Source organism: Coptis chinensis, chromosome 6 (assembly GCF_015680905.1).
Source record: "Coptis chinensis isolate HL-2020 chromosome 6, ASM1568090v1, whole genome shotgun sequence".
Lineage (NCBI taxonomy): Eukaryota > Viridiplantae > Streptophyta > Magnoliopsida > Ranunculales > Ranunculaceae > Coptis > Coptis chinensis.
In genome coordinates, this window is record NC_141461.1 from 16,809,715 (window position 1) to 16,824,375 (window position 14,661).

Below are 14,661 nucleotides of genomic sequence, written 5' to 3' on the forward strand. Positions count from 1 at the left end.
TTCCACTTCAACCAATAAATCTTGGCCCTAGATTTCGTGGAACCTATCTTATGTTGTAGAAGGTGTTCCCTGCCATCCCTTTGAAACCACTAACTTTGAATCTGAGGGCGATACTATAGAAGATACCAGCCGATTGAGCGAGGGACTTTGTGGTTTTTTCATCAAGCGACCAAACCTAGCTTTAGTTCAAGCCGCCTATCAAATTCCCTCCTCCCTTTATTTACAACATTACGCTGGTACTCGGGCTTTTACTTAATGTTCGAGTGGTACCAAGAATGGAATCATTGTTACTGTTGGCCAATTCGCTGCTGGACTAAGATTTCCTTTATCCACCCTCGATCGTGAAGTATTGAACCATTTGAACATTTCTCCTGGTAAGGGTATGGGTAACTTCGGAGGTTAATGTTTGTCTGTAATTACTACAATAGCCACCTCTCTCCCGATAGATATGAAGCTGACTGTATTAATTAGGCTATCTGATATTCTTATGCACTATAGATTTTGTGAAAAGATTATCGGATACTTTTATCCCAAAAAACATACCCACCGAAACATTAGGGGTATTCTTAGAAAAAACCGTAATAGCGACAAACAGTGGACCCAGTATCCGATTATTGTTATGGGTAATTGGGAAAGTGCCGATAGCTCAACAAATCCTCCTTTGAAACATCAAGTCTTCAACTCCGCAGGTACGTCCTCCCTTTGATTTGTTCTCGCTCTTTAGATCTCGGAAATCCCATATCTGATATCACTCTTCTTTACGTCTTTTCAGTACTTCTCCCTCATTTTGCCAAAGCTCGTGCGAATTTCGAGAGAGTGCTCAGACTTCTGGAAGGGACTGAAGAAACTGTCGATATTAAGACTGGTGCTGATAAAGAAGGGAATCTCAAAATCACTGTTCCCCTTCCCGATATCTCAAACTATCACACACCTCTTTATGTACTCAAACACCGAGCTCTTCAAAAAATGGGTCAGTCGCCAACTCCCACTCAATCTCCTTTAAAAGAAACCCCTGACGATCTTTCCTTTCTCGTATCCTCCTTTGCCTTGCATGGCTTGCCTCCTAAACTTCCCAAAAGTTTCTATGAATATTTAGATAACAATTGTTCCATGAGTCCCAATCTTTTCCTTGAGATTAAAGAAGAAGTTCCTGACTTTTATGAATATCCAATTTAACAAAGTATATTTAATGAGCATCTTTTATTGTGTACATATATGGCTCCTCGAATGCCGATGAATGCCAACGCTGGCTGCTATTTATCTGAAAAAGGGAAAAAGAAACCCTCTGAACCAGTCTCGGCACCAACTGCTGCTGACAAACCCTATGCTCTTTCTTCCATTCCTGATAAGCATACTTCTACTGCTTCTAAGGATAAGACTCCTGCTTCTTCTCATCAAACCACCTCCATCCCTCCCTCGACTACTACTGCTTCTTCTAAGAAAAGAAAACACCATGCATGGGGTGAAAGTGGACTTTCCGATGGTCAAAACCTTGATTATATTCCTTCTGCCGATGCAAGCCAACCCTTCAGTCCTGCGTTTCTCTTTACTGATGGCAACGATATCCCTTTAACAGCCTCGCTCTTTGAAGATACTAATAAAGATGAATTGGGTGTCGCATTATCCAGCAGTTGTATCCTTCCCAAAGATAAGCTAGTTGTTATGAAAGTAGATCCCACTGAACGCCTTACTCAGTATTGCGATCATATGGAAAAGGTACTTATGTCTTGTCTTCTTTCATTTCATATCAATCTCGCCTTTTGTACTTTGTGCTTATCAGTTTTTGATATTTTTATAGGCGAAGGTGCTTGCCATGGCTCAATTTGATCTGCTTCATAAAAAGAATGCGAGATCGGGCGTATCAGAAAAACCCTAAACTCTCAGCAATAAGAATTCGATAGATTAACTCAAGAAAATAGTGGCTTCAAGAAGGAAATCCATCAATTGAAAACTGATATGAAGCTGCAATCTGATAAAGCTGAGAAGACCTTATTGGATAAATTGGTTGAACATGCCGAGCTTGTGAAGAAAATGTTCGAAGATTTTCCTGCCGAAAGACAGAAATATGAAGAAGCCTCTGAAACTGCCGATACTGAGTACAATACTGTCATGGGAGCTGTAAATTCTTTAGGCGACAAGTTGGATATTTGCAAACCTTTCATTCCTCGTAACATTCTTTTGGACAATAATATGATTTCTAATGATGAAGAAGAAGATATAGCTCCCTCTAATCCTACTGTGGCTGATACCACCACTTCGCAGCTTATTCCTGATGCTGCTCAAAACACTGACGCCACCCTGTCCGATGTTGATGCCCTTCTCAACAATCCTCCCCTTTAAACTATCATCTTTACTCAAATGTTGTAATCTCTGAACAAGTTATACTTTTTGATTGCTATAATTTCTAACTTCCCTTGATTTTTTGCCATGACTGTTTCCCATTATTTGTATTTATCTCTTTCTTGTACTTCCAACCATCGAAAGAGTATCAATGATACTACCCATCATATGAACATAAAAATCACATCTTCGATACCCTCAACAAAGATAGAGTATCGCTGATACTTGGACTTGTATCAATTAAGAAAATATAATTTTCGATACCCTCAACAAAAAAAAAGAGTATCAGCGATACTTAGACTTGTATAAAAAAGAAAATATAATTTTCTATACACTCCAACAAAAAAGAGAGTATTGGCGATATTTAGATTTATATCATAAAGAAAATATAATTTTCGATACCCTCAACCAAAAAGAGAGTATCGGCGATACTTAGACTTGTATCATAAAAAAAATATAATTTTTGATATCCTCAACCAAAAAGAGAGTATCGGCGATACTTAGACTTGTATCATAAAGAAAATATAATTTTCGATACCCTCAACCAAAAAAGAGAGTATCGACGATACTTAGACTTGTATCATAAAGATATCATAAATCATTGCAACATACCTTTAATCCTTTGTTGATATCTCGACTGATATTATTATTTCTGTAATGCCTCATCGTCGATAGCTTGATACTACGCCTGATATCTGCCACTGTTTTTGATACTAGGACTTTTTGACAATATGCCTTACATCAACATCTCTGTTAACGTTAGGACTTTTTATGCCTGATATTTGCCACTGCTTTTGATATCAGGGGTTTTTGACAATATGCCCGATATCAACACGTCTGTCGATATTAGGACTTCTTACGCCTAATATCAATATTTCTGTCGATACTAAGACTTTTGACAATATGCCTGATATCAACACGTCTGTTGATACCAGGACTTTTTACGCCTGACGTCACCATTTCTGTCGACACCAAGACTTCTTACGCTTGACATCTGCCACTGTTTCTGATATCAGGTCTTTTTGACGATACGCCTGATATCAATATTTCTATCGATACCAGGACTTCTTATGCCTGATATCTGCCACTGTTTCTGATATCAGGACTTTTTGATGATACGCCTGATATCAATATTTCTATCAATACCAGGACTTCTTATGCCTGATATCTGCCACTATTTCTGATATCAAGACTTTTTGACGATACACCTGATATCAATATTTCTATTGATACTAGGACTTTTTATGTCTGATATTTGTCACTGTTTCTGATATCAGGACTTTTTGACGATGCACATGATATCAATATTTCTATTGATACCAGGACTTTTTATGCCTGATATATGCCACTGTTTCTGATATTAGGACTTTTTGACAATATGCATGATATCAATATTTCTATCGATACCAGGACTTTTTATGCCTGATATCTGCCACTGTTTCTGATCTCAGGACTTTTTGACGATACACCTGATATCAATATTTCTATCGATACCAGGACTTTTTATGTCTGATATCTGCCACTATTTCTGATATCAAGACTTTTTGACGATACACCTGATATTTGCCACTGTTTCTGATATTAGGACATTTTGACGATATACCTGATATCAATATTTCTATCGATACCAGGACTTTTTGACGATACGCCTGATCTTAATATTTCTATCGATACCAGGACTTTTTATGCTTGATATCTGCCACTGTTTTTGATATCAGGACTTTTTGACGATACGCCTGATATCAATATTTCTATTGATACCAAAACTTTTTATGCCTGATATCTGCCACTATTTCTGATATCAGGACTTTTTGACTATATGCCTGATATCAATATTTCTATCGATACCATGACTTTTTTATCATATGCTAACACCATATATTTTTATATGAAAATTGAAATTTGAAATTTGAATCCATTTGTATTGAATTGAAAATTCATGCTACACATCTTAATTTCCCATAAAATTTGAAAGAAAAAAAAAAATACATTATTGATAGAATACCTTCAGATTATTGATATTATGAGGTTTTGCTAGCAATTCACCATCAATTTTCTTTAGATAATATGCTCCATTTACCCCCATCTTGTGGACAATGTATAGACCTTCTCAATTTGCCGATAACTTCCCAGCTCCCTTTTCTTTTGTCGCCTGTGTAACCTCTTTTAGCACTAGGTCACCTTCTTGGAAAGTTCTTTCTTTAACTTTCTTATTGAATGCTTTCCTGAGCTGCCTTTGATAATAATCAAGCCTCATTCTTGCTTGCTCCCTTCTCTCTTCCAAATTCAAGACTTCTACCTGCATCCCCTGATCATTCAATCCTTTTTCTACAAGCATTGTCCTTGATGTCAATACTACCATCTCAGCTGGAGACACTACTTCCATACCATAAGCTAAAGTAAATGGTGATTCCCCCGTTGCTACTCTTGGAGTTGTTCTGTATGCCCACAATACATTGTTTAACTCATCAACCCATAAACTTTTCTTATCCTCCAGCTTCTTTTTGATGTTGTCCATAATGGTCTTATTTGTTGCTTCAGCTTGCTCATTCCCTTGAGCGTAATAAGGTGCTGATGTAAAGTGTTTAATCTTGTACGATTCTAAAAACTCTTTCACTTTACCACCAATGAATTGAGGACCATTATCCGATATGATAGCATATGGCAATCCATATCGGCAAACCACTCTTTCAAACAGAAAACTGATGATGTCATGCTCTTTAACATGTTGCAAGGCTATCGCTTCTAGCCAATTAGTGAAGTAGTCAGTTACTACTAACATGAATCTTTTCTTTCCTCTTCCAGGTACTAGAGGACCCACAATATCCATCCCCCATAAAGCGAACGACCATAGGTTCGAGACACAGTGTAACTCTTCTGCTGGCACATGAATGACATGTCCATGCTTCTGACACTGAATACACTTTTTTGCATATCGGAGACAGTCCCTCCGCATTTGTGGCCAGAAATATCCCTACCTTGCAATCTTACTTGCCAACGATCTTCCTGCCGAATGATTCCCACATTCCCCTTCATGCATTTCTGCAATAATTTTTTGAGAATCTTCTGTCGATATACATTTCAAATGTGGTCCTCCTGGATTTTTCCGATACAGTTGATCATCCATTAATAGATATCTTTCAGCTCCTCCTTTTATCCTTCTAGCCTCATTCTTATCTGATGGCAATTTTCTTTCTAACAAAAACAACATATAATCGTTTAGCCATGACGCCCCCAGTGTATCTATCTCCATCACCTCTGTATAATTTATACTAATACTTGGAGTTTGCTGAACACCGATATGCAACAAACGACCTTCCTCATTCTCGAGCATTGCAGCTACATATGCCAGTGCATTAGCATGTCGGTTTTCTCCCCTATCGAGATGCTGAAAAATAATCTTCCTGAAATCCTTGAGCTTCACTCTTACCAAATTTAGATAATCTATCATATTATCGCACTTTGCAGCATATCCTCCATTGATCTGGTTTATCACCAATTGCGAACCACTGAAGACCGATAAGTCTTTGACATTTAATGATTTAGCCATCTCCAATCCTGTTATTAGAGCCTCATATTCGGCTTCATTGTTAGAAGCATGAAAACCTAAAGTAACTGCTGTCTCGAGTCTTTAGTTTTCTGGAGTTATTAGAACAGCGCCAATAGCACATCCCTTTTGGCCTGATGATCCATCTACAAAGAGCTTCCATCCATTTGTACCAACCTAAGGATCATCTTCATCCATTGCATTATCCGGCTCTTGTACCAATAGAAGATTGTCTTCTTCAGCTTTCCAATCTTCATCTTCAGCAGGAAAATCTGCTAAGAAGTCAGTTAGAACTTGGCTTTTCTCCGATACTCTATTCCTATATTCAATTCCAAATTCGTCAATAAGAACTGACCACTTCGCCATTCTCCCCGATTTAGCTGTTCTAGCTAAGGTTTGCTTTAGAGGAAGATTTGTTATGACCACCATTGAATGGGATTGAAAATAAGGTTTTAGCCGTTGAGTAGAATATAGGAGTGCTAACGCATATTTTTCTAACATTGAGTATCGAGTCTCTGCTTCGAGCATTGTTTTAGATTGAAAATACATCGGTCGCTCCGCTCCATCTTCCACTTTGATGAGTACTGAGCTGATGGAGAAATCCGAGACAGCAAGGTATAAGAATAACGTATCGCCTTCTTCTAGTTTTATCAGAGTTAATACTTCTTGCAGATACTTTTTTAAGTCGGTAAATGCAAGTTCACATTCCTCACCCCATACAAACTTTGTATTCTTCTTTAACAGCTTGAATAAAGGTTTATATCTATCGGAAGTTCGAGATATAAACCTATTCAATGCTGCAATTTTGCCTGTAAGCTTTTGAATTTGTTTCCTTGTACTAGGTGAGGGCATATGTTGGATAACTCAAATCTGATCTGGATTAACATCAATTTCTCGCTTTGTGACGATATATCCAAGGAACTTCCCTGAACTTACCCCGAAAGTACATTTCTCAGGGTTAAGCTTCATATTAAATTGTCAAAATATTCGGAACTCCGTATCCAAATCTTGAACATGATTACACGCCTTCTTTGATTTGATGACCATATCATCTATGTACACTTCCACAATATGCTTAATCAGATGCTTGAACATCTTTTCCACCAGTTGCTGATAGGTTGCCCCTGCATTCTTCAAACCGAATGACATTCTAATGAAACAATAAAGACCCCCCTTAACAACAAATGTTGTCTTCAATTGATCTAATATTGACATAACAATTTGGAAATACCCGGAATGACCATCGCAGAAACTCAACAATTTGAATCCAGCTGTTCTATCCACCAGTTCATCAATTTTAGGCATCGGATAGTAGTCCTTCGGGCATTGTTTGTTAACATCTGTGAAATCAACACATATCCGAACCTTGCCATTCTTTTTCGAGACAACCACAATGTTTGCAACCCATTCTGAATTATCAATCTCTTTGATGATTCCACATTCTAGCATTTTCTGAATTTCATTTTGTACTGCTTGCGCGTATATCGGCCTGGCCCTTCTATGATGCTGATGAACTGGGGTTGCTCCTTCTCGCATATTCAACTTATGGGAATGTACCTGAGGGTCAATACCAGGAAGATCAGCCATCGACCAAGCAAATACATCTTTATTCTTCTTTAGAAACTCAATTAAATCACTCTTGATTTCTGAACTCATCTCTGTTCCAATGAAAGTGAAGCAACTTTCATTGTTTTGTCCGATATTGATCTTTTGCACTTCTTCCATTGTTTTACTTAGGGTTATCTTAGGCTTTATCTTCATCTCCGATGTGAATCTAACATCCTCCTGATGGTTTTTGCTCTCTGATTTTGGAGATGAACTTCCATTAATTGCTATCTGGCGACTTCCGAGACGCCCCCAGTGTCCACTTTCTTCTCTTTCATCATACCCTTCACGGTAACAAAATTGCACTTCTCAGATTCTGACTGGTCGCCTCTTATCTCATGTGGCCCATACGTTGTCAGAAATATGATAACTTGATAAAAAGTACTCGGAACTGCTCTCATAACATGTATCCATTTTCTTCCCAAAATAGCATTATGATCTGAATGATGCTTTATGACTATAAACTTAGTCATAATAGTCTGTGGGCCTGCCCTTACTGGCAACTTGATTTCCCCGTTGGTCTTGTTGAGGTTCCATTAAAACCATACAAATTAAACTGTGGTTCTTTTAAATGGGACTCATCAAATCTGATGCCTGTATATGCTTTCCAAAACAGAATATTGACAGAACTACCACAATCGACCAAAATCTTCTGCACATCATATCCTGATATTCTTAACGTAATCAACAGAGCATTATCGTGAGGCAATGTTACCTTTGACAAATCGTCAGGCACAAACATAATAGCTCCAGGTATACTTGTCGATATGAGAGTAGGGTCTATTGGTACTGGCTCCACATTTACTTCCAGCACCTCCTTGACTGTCGATATCTTTCGAATTTTATCCCTTATGATTTTCTTCTGTGGGATAACCCCCTTATATATCATATTAATCACCCCTAAAGGTTTATCATTCATCATCGCCGCTACCTCTGGTCTGGCATAAGCTCTAAACTCCCTGAGATTTCCATCTCTCATTAATCGATCTACTTCCCTGAGCAATTGAAGACATTTGTTTGTCTCATGATTCTTTACCTTGTGAAAATTACAGAAGGGTTTATCTTCTATCTCCCGAGGCTTATGAGTCAGATGTTGGAAATAAGACTCTTTCCCAACCCTTCTCAAGATGTCTTCAAATATAGTATTAATAACGATATAATTGGATGGATCCAACTCCTCTCTCAATGATCTATCAAATTTCTTCTTCTGTGAAGGTTGACCGTCGGATTTTGAATAAGAATCATTCGCCTTTCGCTTATCGGATTTATGATAGGTCTCTTCTTTGGCTGAGTTGCTTGCTTCAGATACTTGTAACACAGGTTGAACTAAAGATGATAGAACACCCTCTTCAACTTGCACATCTTTCTTGGCTTTATCATAGAGCTCTCTTAAAGTCTTAATATCCTTTCGAAGCATATACTTGTGCATATCCGACACAGGAATGAGCCCTGTTTGAAATGCCATTACTGCTGTCATTTCTGACTCATCCAGATGTTCTACTAACTACGCTTCTGCTTTGAATCGGGATAAGAAACCTTTCAGAGATTCTTTCTTTCCTTGCTTCAATTGGAACAAAGCCGACACCTGCTTTGGTTTCACTCGCTGATGCCCATAATTGGTTAGAAATTTTTCTTCAATCTCCCTATAACCTGATATAGATCCCTCTTGTAAAGAACAAAACATCTTTAATGCCTTCCCCTTCAGACTTGAAGAAAAAGATTTGCATAGCAATGAATCTAGATATGCAGTTCCCTTATATATCGAAAACTGATGACGGTATGCGAAGAGATGGTCCATCGGATCCGATGACCCATCATATTGAGTGAACTTAGGCAGTTTAAACTTCGGTGGAACAGACATCATCTCGATACTTTGATGTATCATATCGGATTTCTACTAACATCATCCGCCAATTTTCTTATTGACGCTGAAGTCTTCTCGAGCACTTGATTTCCCAGTTGCTTTATCATCATTTCTTGTATCATCTCCTTGGTGATAGGTTGTGGTATTGGAATTTCCGATATTGGTGATACTTCTGCAACTCTTTCCTTTCTTGTTGATGCCTTTCTAGTATAATGACTACCCGACTTCGAACTACAATCCTCCTCCTCTTCCTCATGAAGATCTCTTACCGCATTACTTGGACCTCCCTTCTTCATCTCTTGGTTCTCCTTAAGTAAAACAACATTCTGTCTTTCCACCTCCTTCAATCTTTTCAATACTTCCTGAAGTGAAACTTCAACCTCAATATTTTCTTCCTGATCTTCGACTTACTGAAGCTCTTGTATTCCTTGTATGTGATTGATTATCGTTATCCATTTGCTTGCTATTTGCTTTCTTCTTGGGAGCCATTATAATCCACTTCCCACTCCTCTTTCACACTTCTTTCACTCAATCAAACTTAGAGAAAAACTTCGGATTCTTTATCGCAGAAGAAGAAAACATCAAATTTTCTTGTTCGTGACCCACAGACGGCGCCAATGTGATTGCCATGCCAAGAACACCTAATGTTATATGATGCTCTTAGATCACACGATTCATAATGGTGATATGAATGAAAGACTCGGAAGAATCAAGTGGGAAATAATGTTTTTATTGATCAATGTTAAGAAACTTTACAATCGCTCTAGTTCTCTCTTTCTCTCTCCTGTTTTATGATTTTTTCCCAGAATAAATCGAATGAATCTTTTTCTTTCTTATCCAGTCTTTATATAGTCCTTTTTACTAGCTTTGACCCAATCTGCTGTTGACATCTGTCCCTTGTCTTTCTTTCTCATTTCCCGCCTTCTACCTGCAACACAATTCAAACACCCACGAGATCTATCGAGATATTGGCCTTTATGCCAATATCTCGAGTTTTAAAATATTGAAATAAACGTATTTATAGGTACGATATTTGCCCACTACAATGATAAAGACGCATTTTATGAATGTTTCTTGTTTATTAACGAACTTCAATAATTGCATCACCATTAGCTACATGAACATGTGTACTGACATCTGCAGTGCCAGCAGGAGGAGCGCCAACGGCAGCCTTATTGCCTTCCACGGGTTCACTTCCATTAGCTGATCTCTTGCTAGCAACATTATTTCCAACTGATAACCACTGGACTTGGGATTGCAATTGTTCAAATTTGTACATGAACTGTAAAGCAATTCTCATTCTCTTTTCTTGTTTCCTGAAAGGGCTCTGGAGAACATACTCTAGTGCCACATTTGGGAGTTCAGTCAGAAAGAGAGACACCTTGTCCACAAATAGTTGCTCCATTCGTTCATATAACTCTTTGAATGTTCCATGCCTTCCATCTTCAATAAAATCTTTTATGATTAGACGTTCATCTGAATCGAAAAAAAGAGGACAATTCAATAACTGTCCGATCTCTTTAATAACCTCTAGTGGATGATTTGGGACAAATTGCGAATGAGACTCCGCAGTATTTAAAGAAATATTCTTAACTTGGGGATACTTCAATTGCACAGGGTTGACTACTGTCTTTTGAAACCAATGATTACTGATGTCCCTAGTCATCCACAAATTCTTTGCTAGTCTTCTTTTGAACATATTGGTAAAACCCATGGAATCCAATCTCTTGTAGACAAAATAAATGATACTAAAAGCTTCGTCTAAAGCTTCGACTAAGGGTCTGCTAAATTCCGATGGTAACAAAATATTTGACAGTCTTACAAGAATTACAAGTAAGAGACAATAATTGTTAGTTCCTTCGATAGAATGTGATTCTTGAGATGGATGACTTCGGAATAGGAGATGGATGAGGTGACGTGGTTCATCCTCCCGGCATTTTTTGCTCCAACTAGTCAAATCTGCAGTAGCATTCTCACCAAGATAATCAGTGGCATTTCTTTTGGAAATAAGTTTCCTCATTGCCCAAGTTAAAAATATAACCACTTTATCCATCCGGTTGAGAACTATTTCTGTTGCAAACAATACATGAATGACAATATCTTCTAAGACTTGGCATTTTTTCACGATACCAGAGCAAATTTTCGAATTTAATAGCAATTTGGAAAACACCTCGAAGGCCTGAAATTGGTCACAACTCCATTCAATCCATGATGCGTCTTCTTCAGGTTTGAAGGGGTTCAATTGGCTTGCGACGAAAAACAACCTAAAAGTGATGGCCAATGTACCCAACACTAAGGTGATAATTTGTGATACCACGACAATCCAAACTGACCATTTATAATCTGAAACTCCATCGCAAAACCTGAAGTGCTGAAGAAAAAATGTCCGAAAAGCAACTTCTAGTAAAAGCAGCGGAGATATTGTGCACAGCAGGCCTACAGCAGGATAGTGCGCAATCGAGCAGACTCTCAATTGATATTATATATGGAAATAGACTTAAAATGCAGCTCAAGTCCTTCTCTATACCCCAGTTCTACGCCATATGCATATTTTCCTTGTTCTCTCCAAATCTCTCTGAATGCGTCGGCCATAAATCTAGAGTAGAAAGTAAAATACCACATTATGATGAGAATTAACATCATTAATAGCAGAATGATGATATGTTCTACGAAAAAAAGGGAAAAGATCACGCCTGTAGCCATTTGTATGCAAGTATTAACAATAACAGTAACTACAAGGATGGTCAAGGAGGCCATATTAACAAACAACTCAGAACCTTCCATATTGGCCACGCAAGGCAGGAAAAATCCCATTGAAATGCATATTAAAGTAGTGCCACAAAGTTTAGATAGTTGATCCTGTGGACTCGGCATTGGAGTAGTGAGATCAAATGGGACTTTTGTTGCAATTGCAAGAAGAGAGAGTGTCAATGAATTGAGTGAGAAATATTTACAAGGTAACCATGGTTTTTTTTGACGATATCCAAGATATACATCAGAAATGATTAAGAGTAAACATACCAAAGTGGCTGTGGTGATATATAGACCAATAAGTGGCAGTGGAGCAGCATACCTGTTATCTAATATCCCCCCTAGACACTGTAGTTTCTCCATTAGCGTTATTTGCATTCAGCGAAGCCTCATTTTCGTAGGTTTTTTTCTTTGGCTTGTAACCTTTCCTCTTGTTTGACTTAGGGTCCTTGACATCGCGTTGTAGACTTGTAGCCAAGTAGGTAACGACTTCTTTTGTTCAAACAAAAGAATAACTTATGTGCCAAGCTCCCAGTCAAACAGCTAATAATTGACTAAACATGCCTTTCAAGTAGTAATTCCCCCCCTCACACACATATTTTGGAGCATTGGAAGTTCGAACTGCCATTTCCATTGCAAAAAACTAAGCTTATATCTCTCAAGAAAAAAGCATCAAAGTTGAATTACAGCCAACCATATATCCAAGTTCCATCACTAATAACTGTTGGGATTTATACCCATACCAATCGATTCCCCCACTATACAGATAACTTGTATTTAAACAATTCAACTCCAATCAACAATCTAAATATTTCCTACAACCAAACTAACATGCCCAACTCACTAAACAAATATTAACAACAGATAATAATGTAAAACAGTAAAAGCAAACCACAGCACAAAGATATATCGTGGTTTGGCCAATGGTGCCTACTTCCACAAGAGCTAGTCCTTTATAAAGTGGGAATGAAAATTACAATCACTCCTTGTGGTCTCTCACCTTACTAGATCACTCTTATATCTTTACAGGGTTGTCTCTCTGTAAATGTTATCTCTCAATCTTGATAGCTTTCAAGATTGGGTTTTCTTTGACTTTTGTTTTGCCTCTCGTATGTTTGGTTTTGCCAAAAACCCAAACATATAGTGCAAAACTCGTGGTTCTACAAAAATAGAATCCTGCCAAAATAGGCATGGGCGCGGGGCGCGCTCTTGCCTTGGACGATGTACAGGCGCTTGCGTGGCGCGCTTCATATTGGCTTGTGGAGGGAGTTGGGCGCGCTCTTGCCTTGGACGATGTTTAGGCACTTTAGCGCGGGGCGCGCTTCAAAATGGCTTGTGGGGGGCGCGGGGCGCGCTCTGTCTTCTCCACACAAGCTGAACTGATTTCTCTCCTTCTCCTCATGTGAGGGATAAAGAGCTTGTGGTCATACCCACAAGTATCCATAATCAAATTCTCTACCTGACCATACTCTCTCTGGATAGTACATCACTATTCAGAGGCTTCAACGGCGATAGGTTGATCACATGCACGGCTGTACGCATTACTTCCATCCAGTAGGTTCTAGGTAGCTTAGAGTGAGACAACATGCATCTCATCTTCTCTACAATGGTACAGTTCATTCTCTCTACCATTCCATTATGTTGCGGTATCTTGGGAACGGTCTGCTCATGACGAATCCCATGACTCTAGCAATACTCTTCAAACGGCCCAATGTACTCACCCCCCATTATCTGAGCGAATACACTTCAACAACTTCACAATCTCTCTTTCCACCATGCTATGGAATTTCTCAAACACGCCAAGTACTTCATCCTTGGTCTTCAAACTATAGGCCCATATCTTTCTTGACGCATCATCAATGAAGGTCACCACTACACCATAATAGCTATTTTGTAACAGTGCAAATTTTCAATAAGTAACGGATATAACTGTTACTGAGGCAGTAACAATTATATCCGTTACTTATTACAACAAGTGTTACTTAAAATCTTAAATTAATATTTAATAATGTTTTCACAGTTATTTTAGGATATGCTAACATTTATATCCGTTAGAAAAGAAAACAAATATGCATAATAAATTGGAAAATAAAAAATATCACGAAGCGGCAAATTTGGTAACGCGGTCACATTTCCCCTATTTTTTTTTAACACTTAGAAAAAATTCTAATCTAATCCTCCTTTTTAGATGCGGAAAAACCAAAAAAAAAAAACTCAAGAACCCTAGCTTCTCTTGGCATCTTCTCTAATTTCTCTTCACTAGATTCTCGACAAACCGGTCAATCTCTTCTTAGATTCTCGATTAAAAAGGTTTACTTTTTGTTGATTCTTCTCTCTCTCTCTCTCTTAGAGAAACTATAATGAAATCCTTGTTTTTCTTTTTCTAATAGAGATACTTGTTACTGTTTCGAGCTAATTTCAGTATCTTTGGAGGAACCTTACTTGCAATGTGCTCAAATGACTTAATTTGTTTCTATGATTGGGCTGAATGCAGGTTGATTCGCAGAATTGATGTTAATGTCAAAGTAAGTATGTCAAAATCCTCTCTTTGCTT

General features: G+C 38.1%; 2 protein-coding genes and 1 long non-coding RNA gene across 3 annotated transcripts; all 3 read right to left on the bottom strand.

The window, feature by feature from the left end:
* Positions 1-5,314: 5,314 nt before the first annotated feature.
* Positions 5,315-5,890, bottom strand: LOC147491798 (uncharacterized). Its single transcript, XM_086567333.1, has one exon. It carries the CDS (start codon positions 5,888-5,890, stop codon positions 5,315-5,317), a length of 576 nt encoding a protein of 191 aa, XP_086423459.1.
* A 2,095-nt stretch (positions 5,891-7,985) lies between these two features.
* Positions 7,986-8,969, bottom strand: LOC147491799 (uncharacterized). The gene has a single exon (XM_086567334.1). It carries the CDS (start codon positions 8,967-8,969, stop codon positions 7,986-7,988), a length of 984 nt encoding a protein of 327 aa, XP_086423460.1.
* A 2,014-nt stretch (positions 8,970-10,983) lies between these two features.
* LOC147491800 (uncharacterized) lies at positions 10,984-12,547 on the bottom strand. The gene is made up of 2 exons (XR_015200142.1): positions 12,430-12,547; positions 10,984-11,952 (listed from the first exon to the last, which is right to left on the bottom strand). It is a non-coding gene; the product is annotated as an uncharacterized LOC147491800 (long non-coding RNA).
* Positions 12,548-14,661: the final 2,114 nt, after the last annotated feature.

Bases quoted from the DNA above. Each gene is read 5' to 3' on its own strand.
- LOC147491798 (XM_086567333.1), bottom strand. From the start codon at position 5,890: ATGGCTAAATCATTAAATGTCAAAGACTTATCGGTCTTCAGTGGTTCG.
- LOC147491799 (XM_086567334.1), bottom strand. From the start codon at position 8,969: ATGACAGCAGTAATGGCATTTCAAACAGGGCTCATTCCTGTGTCGGAT.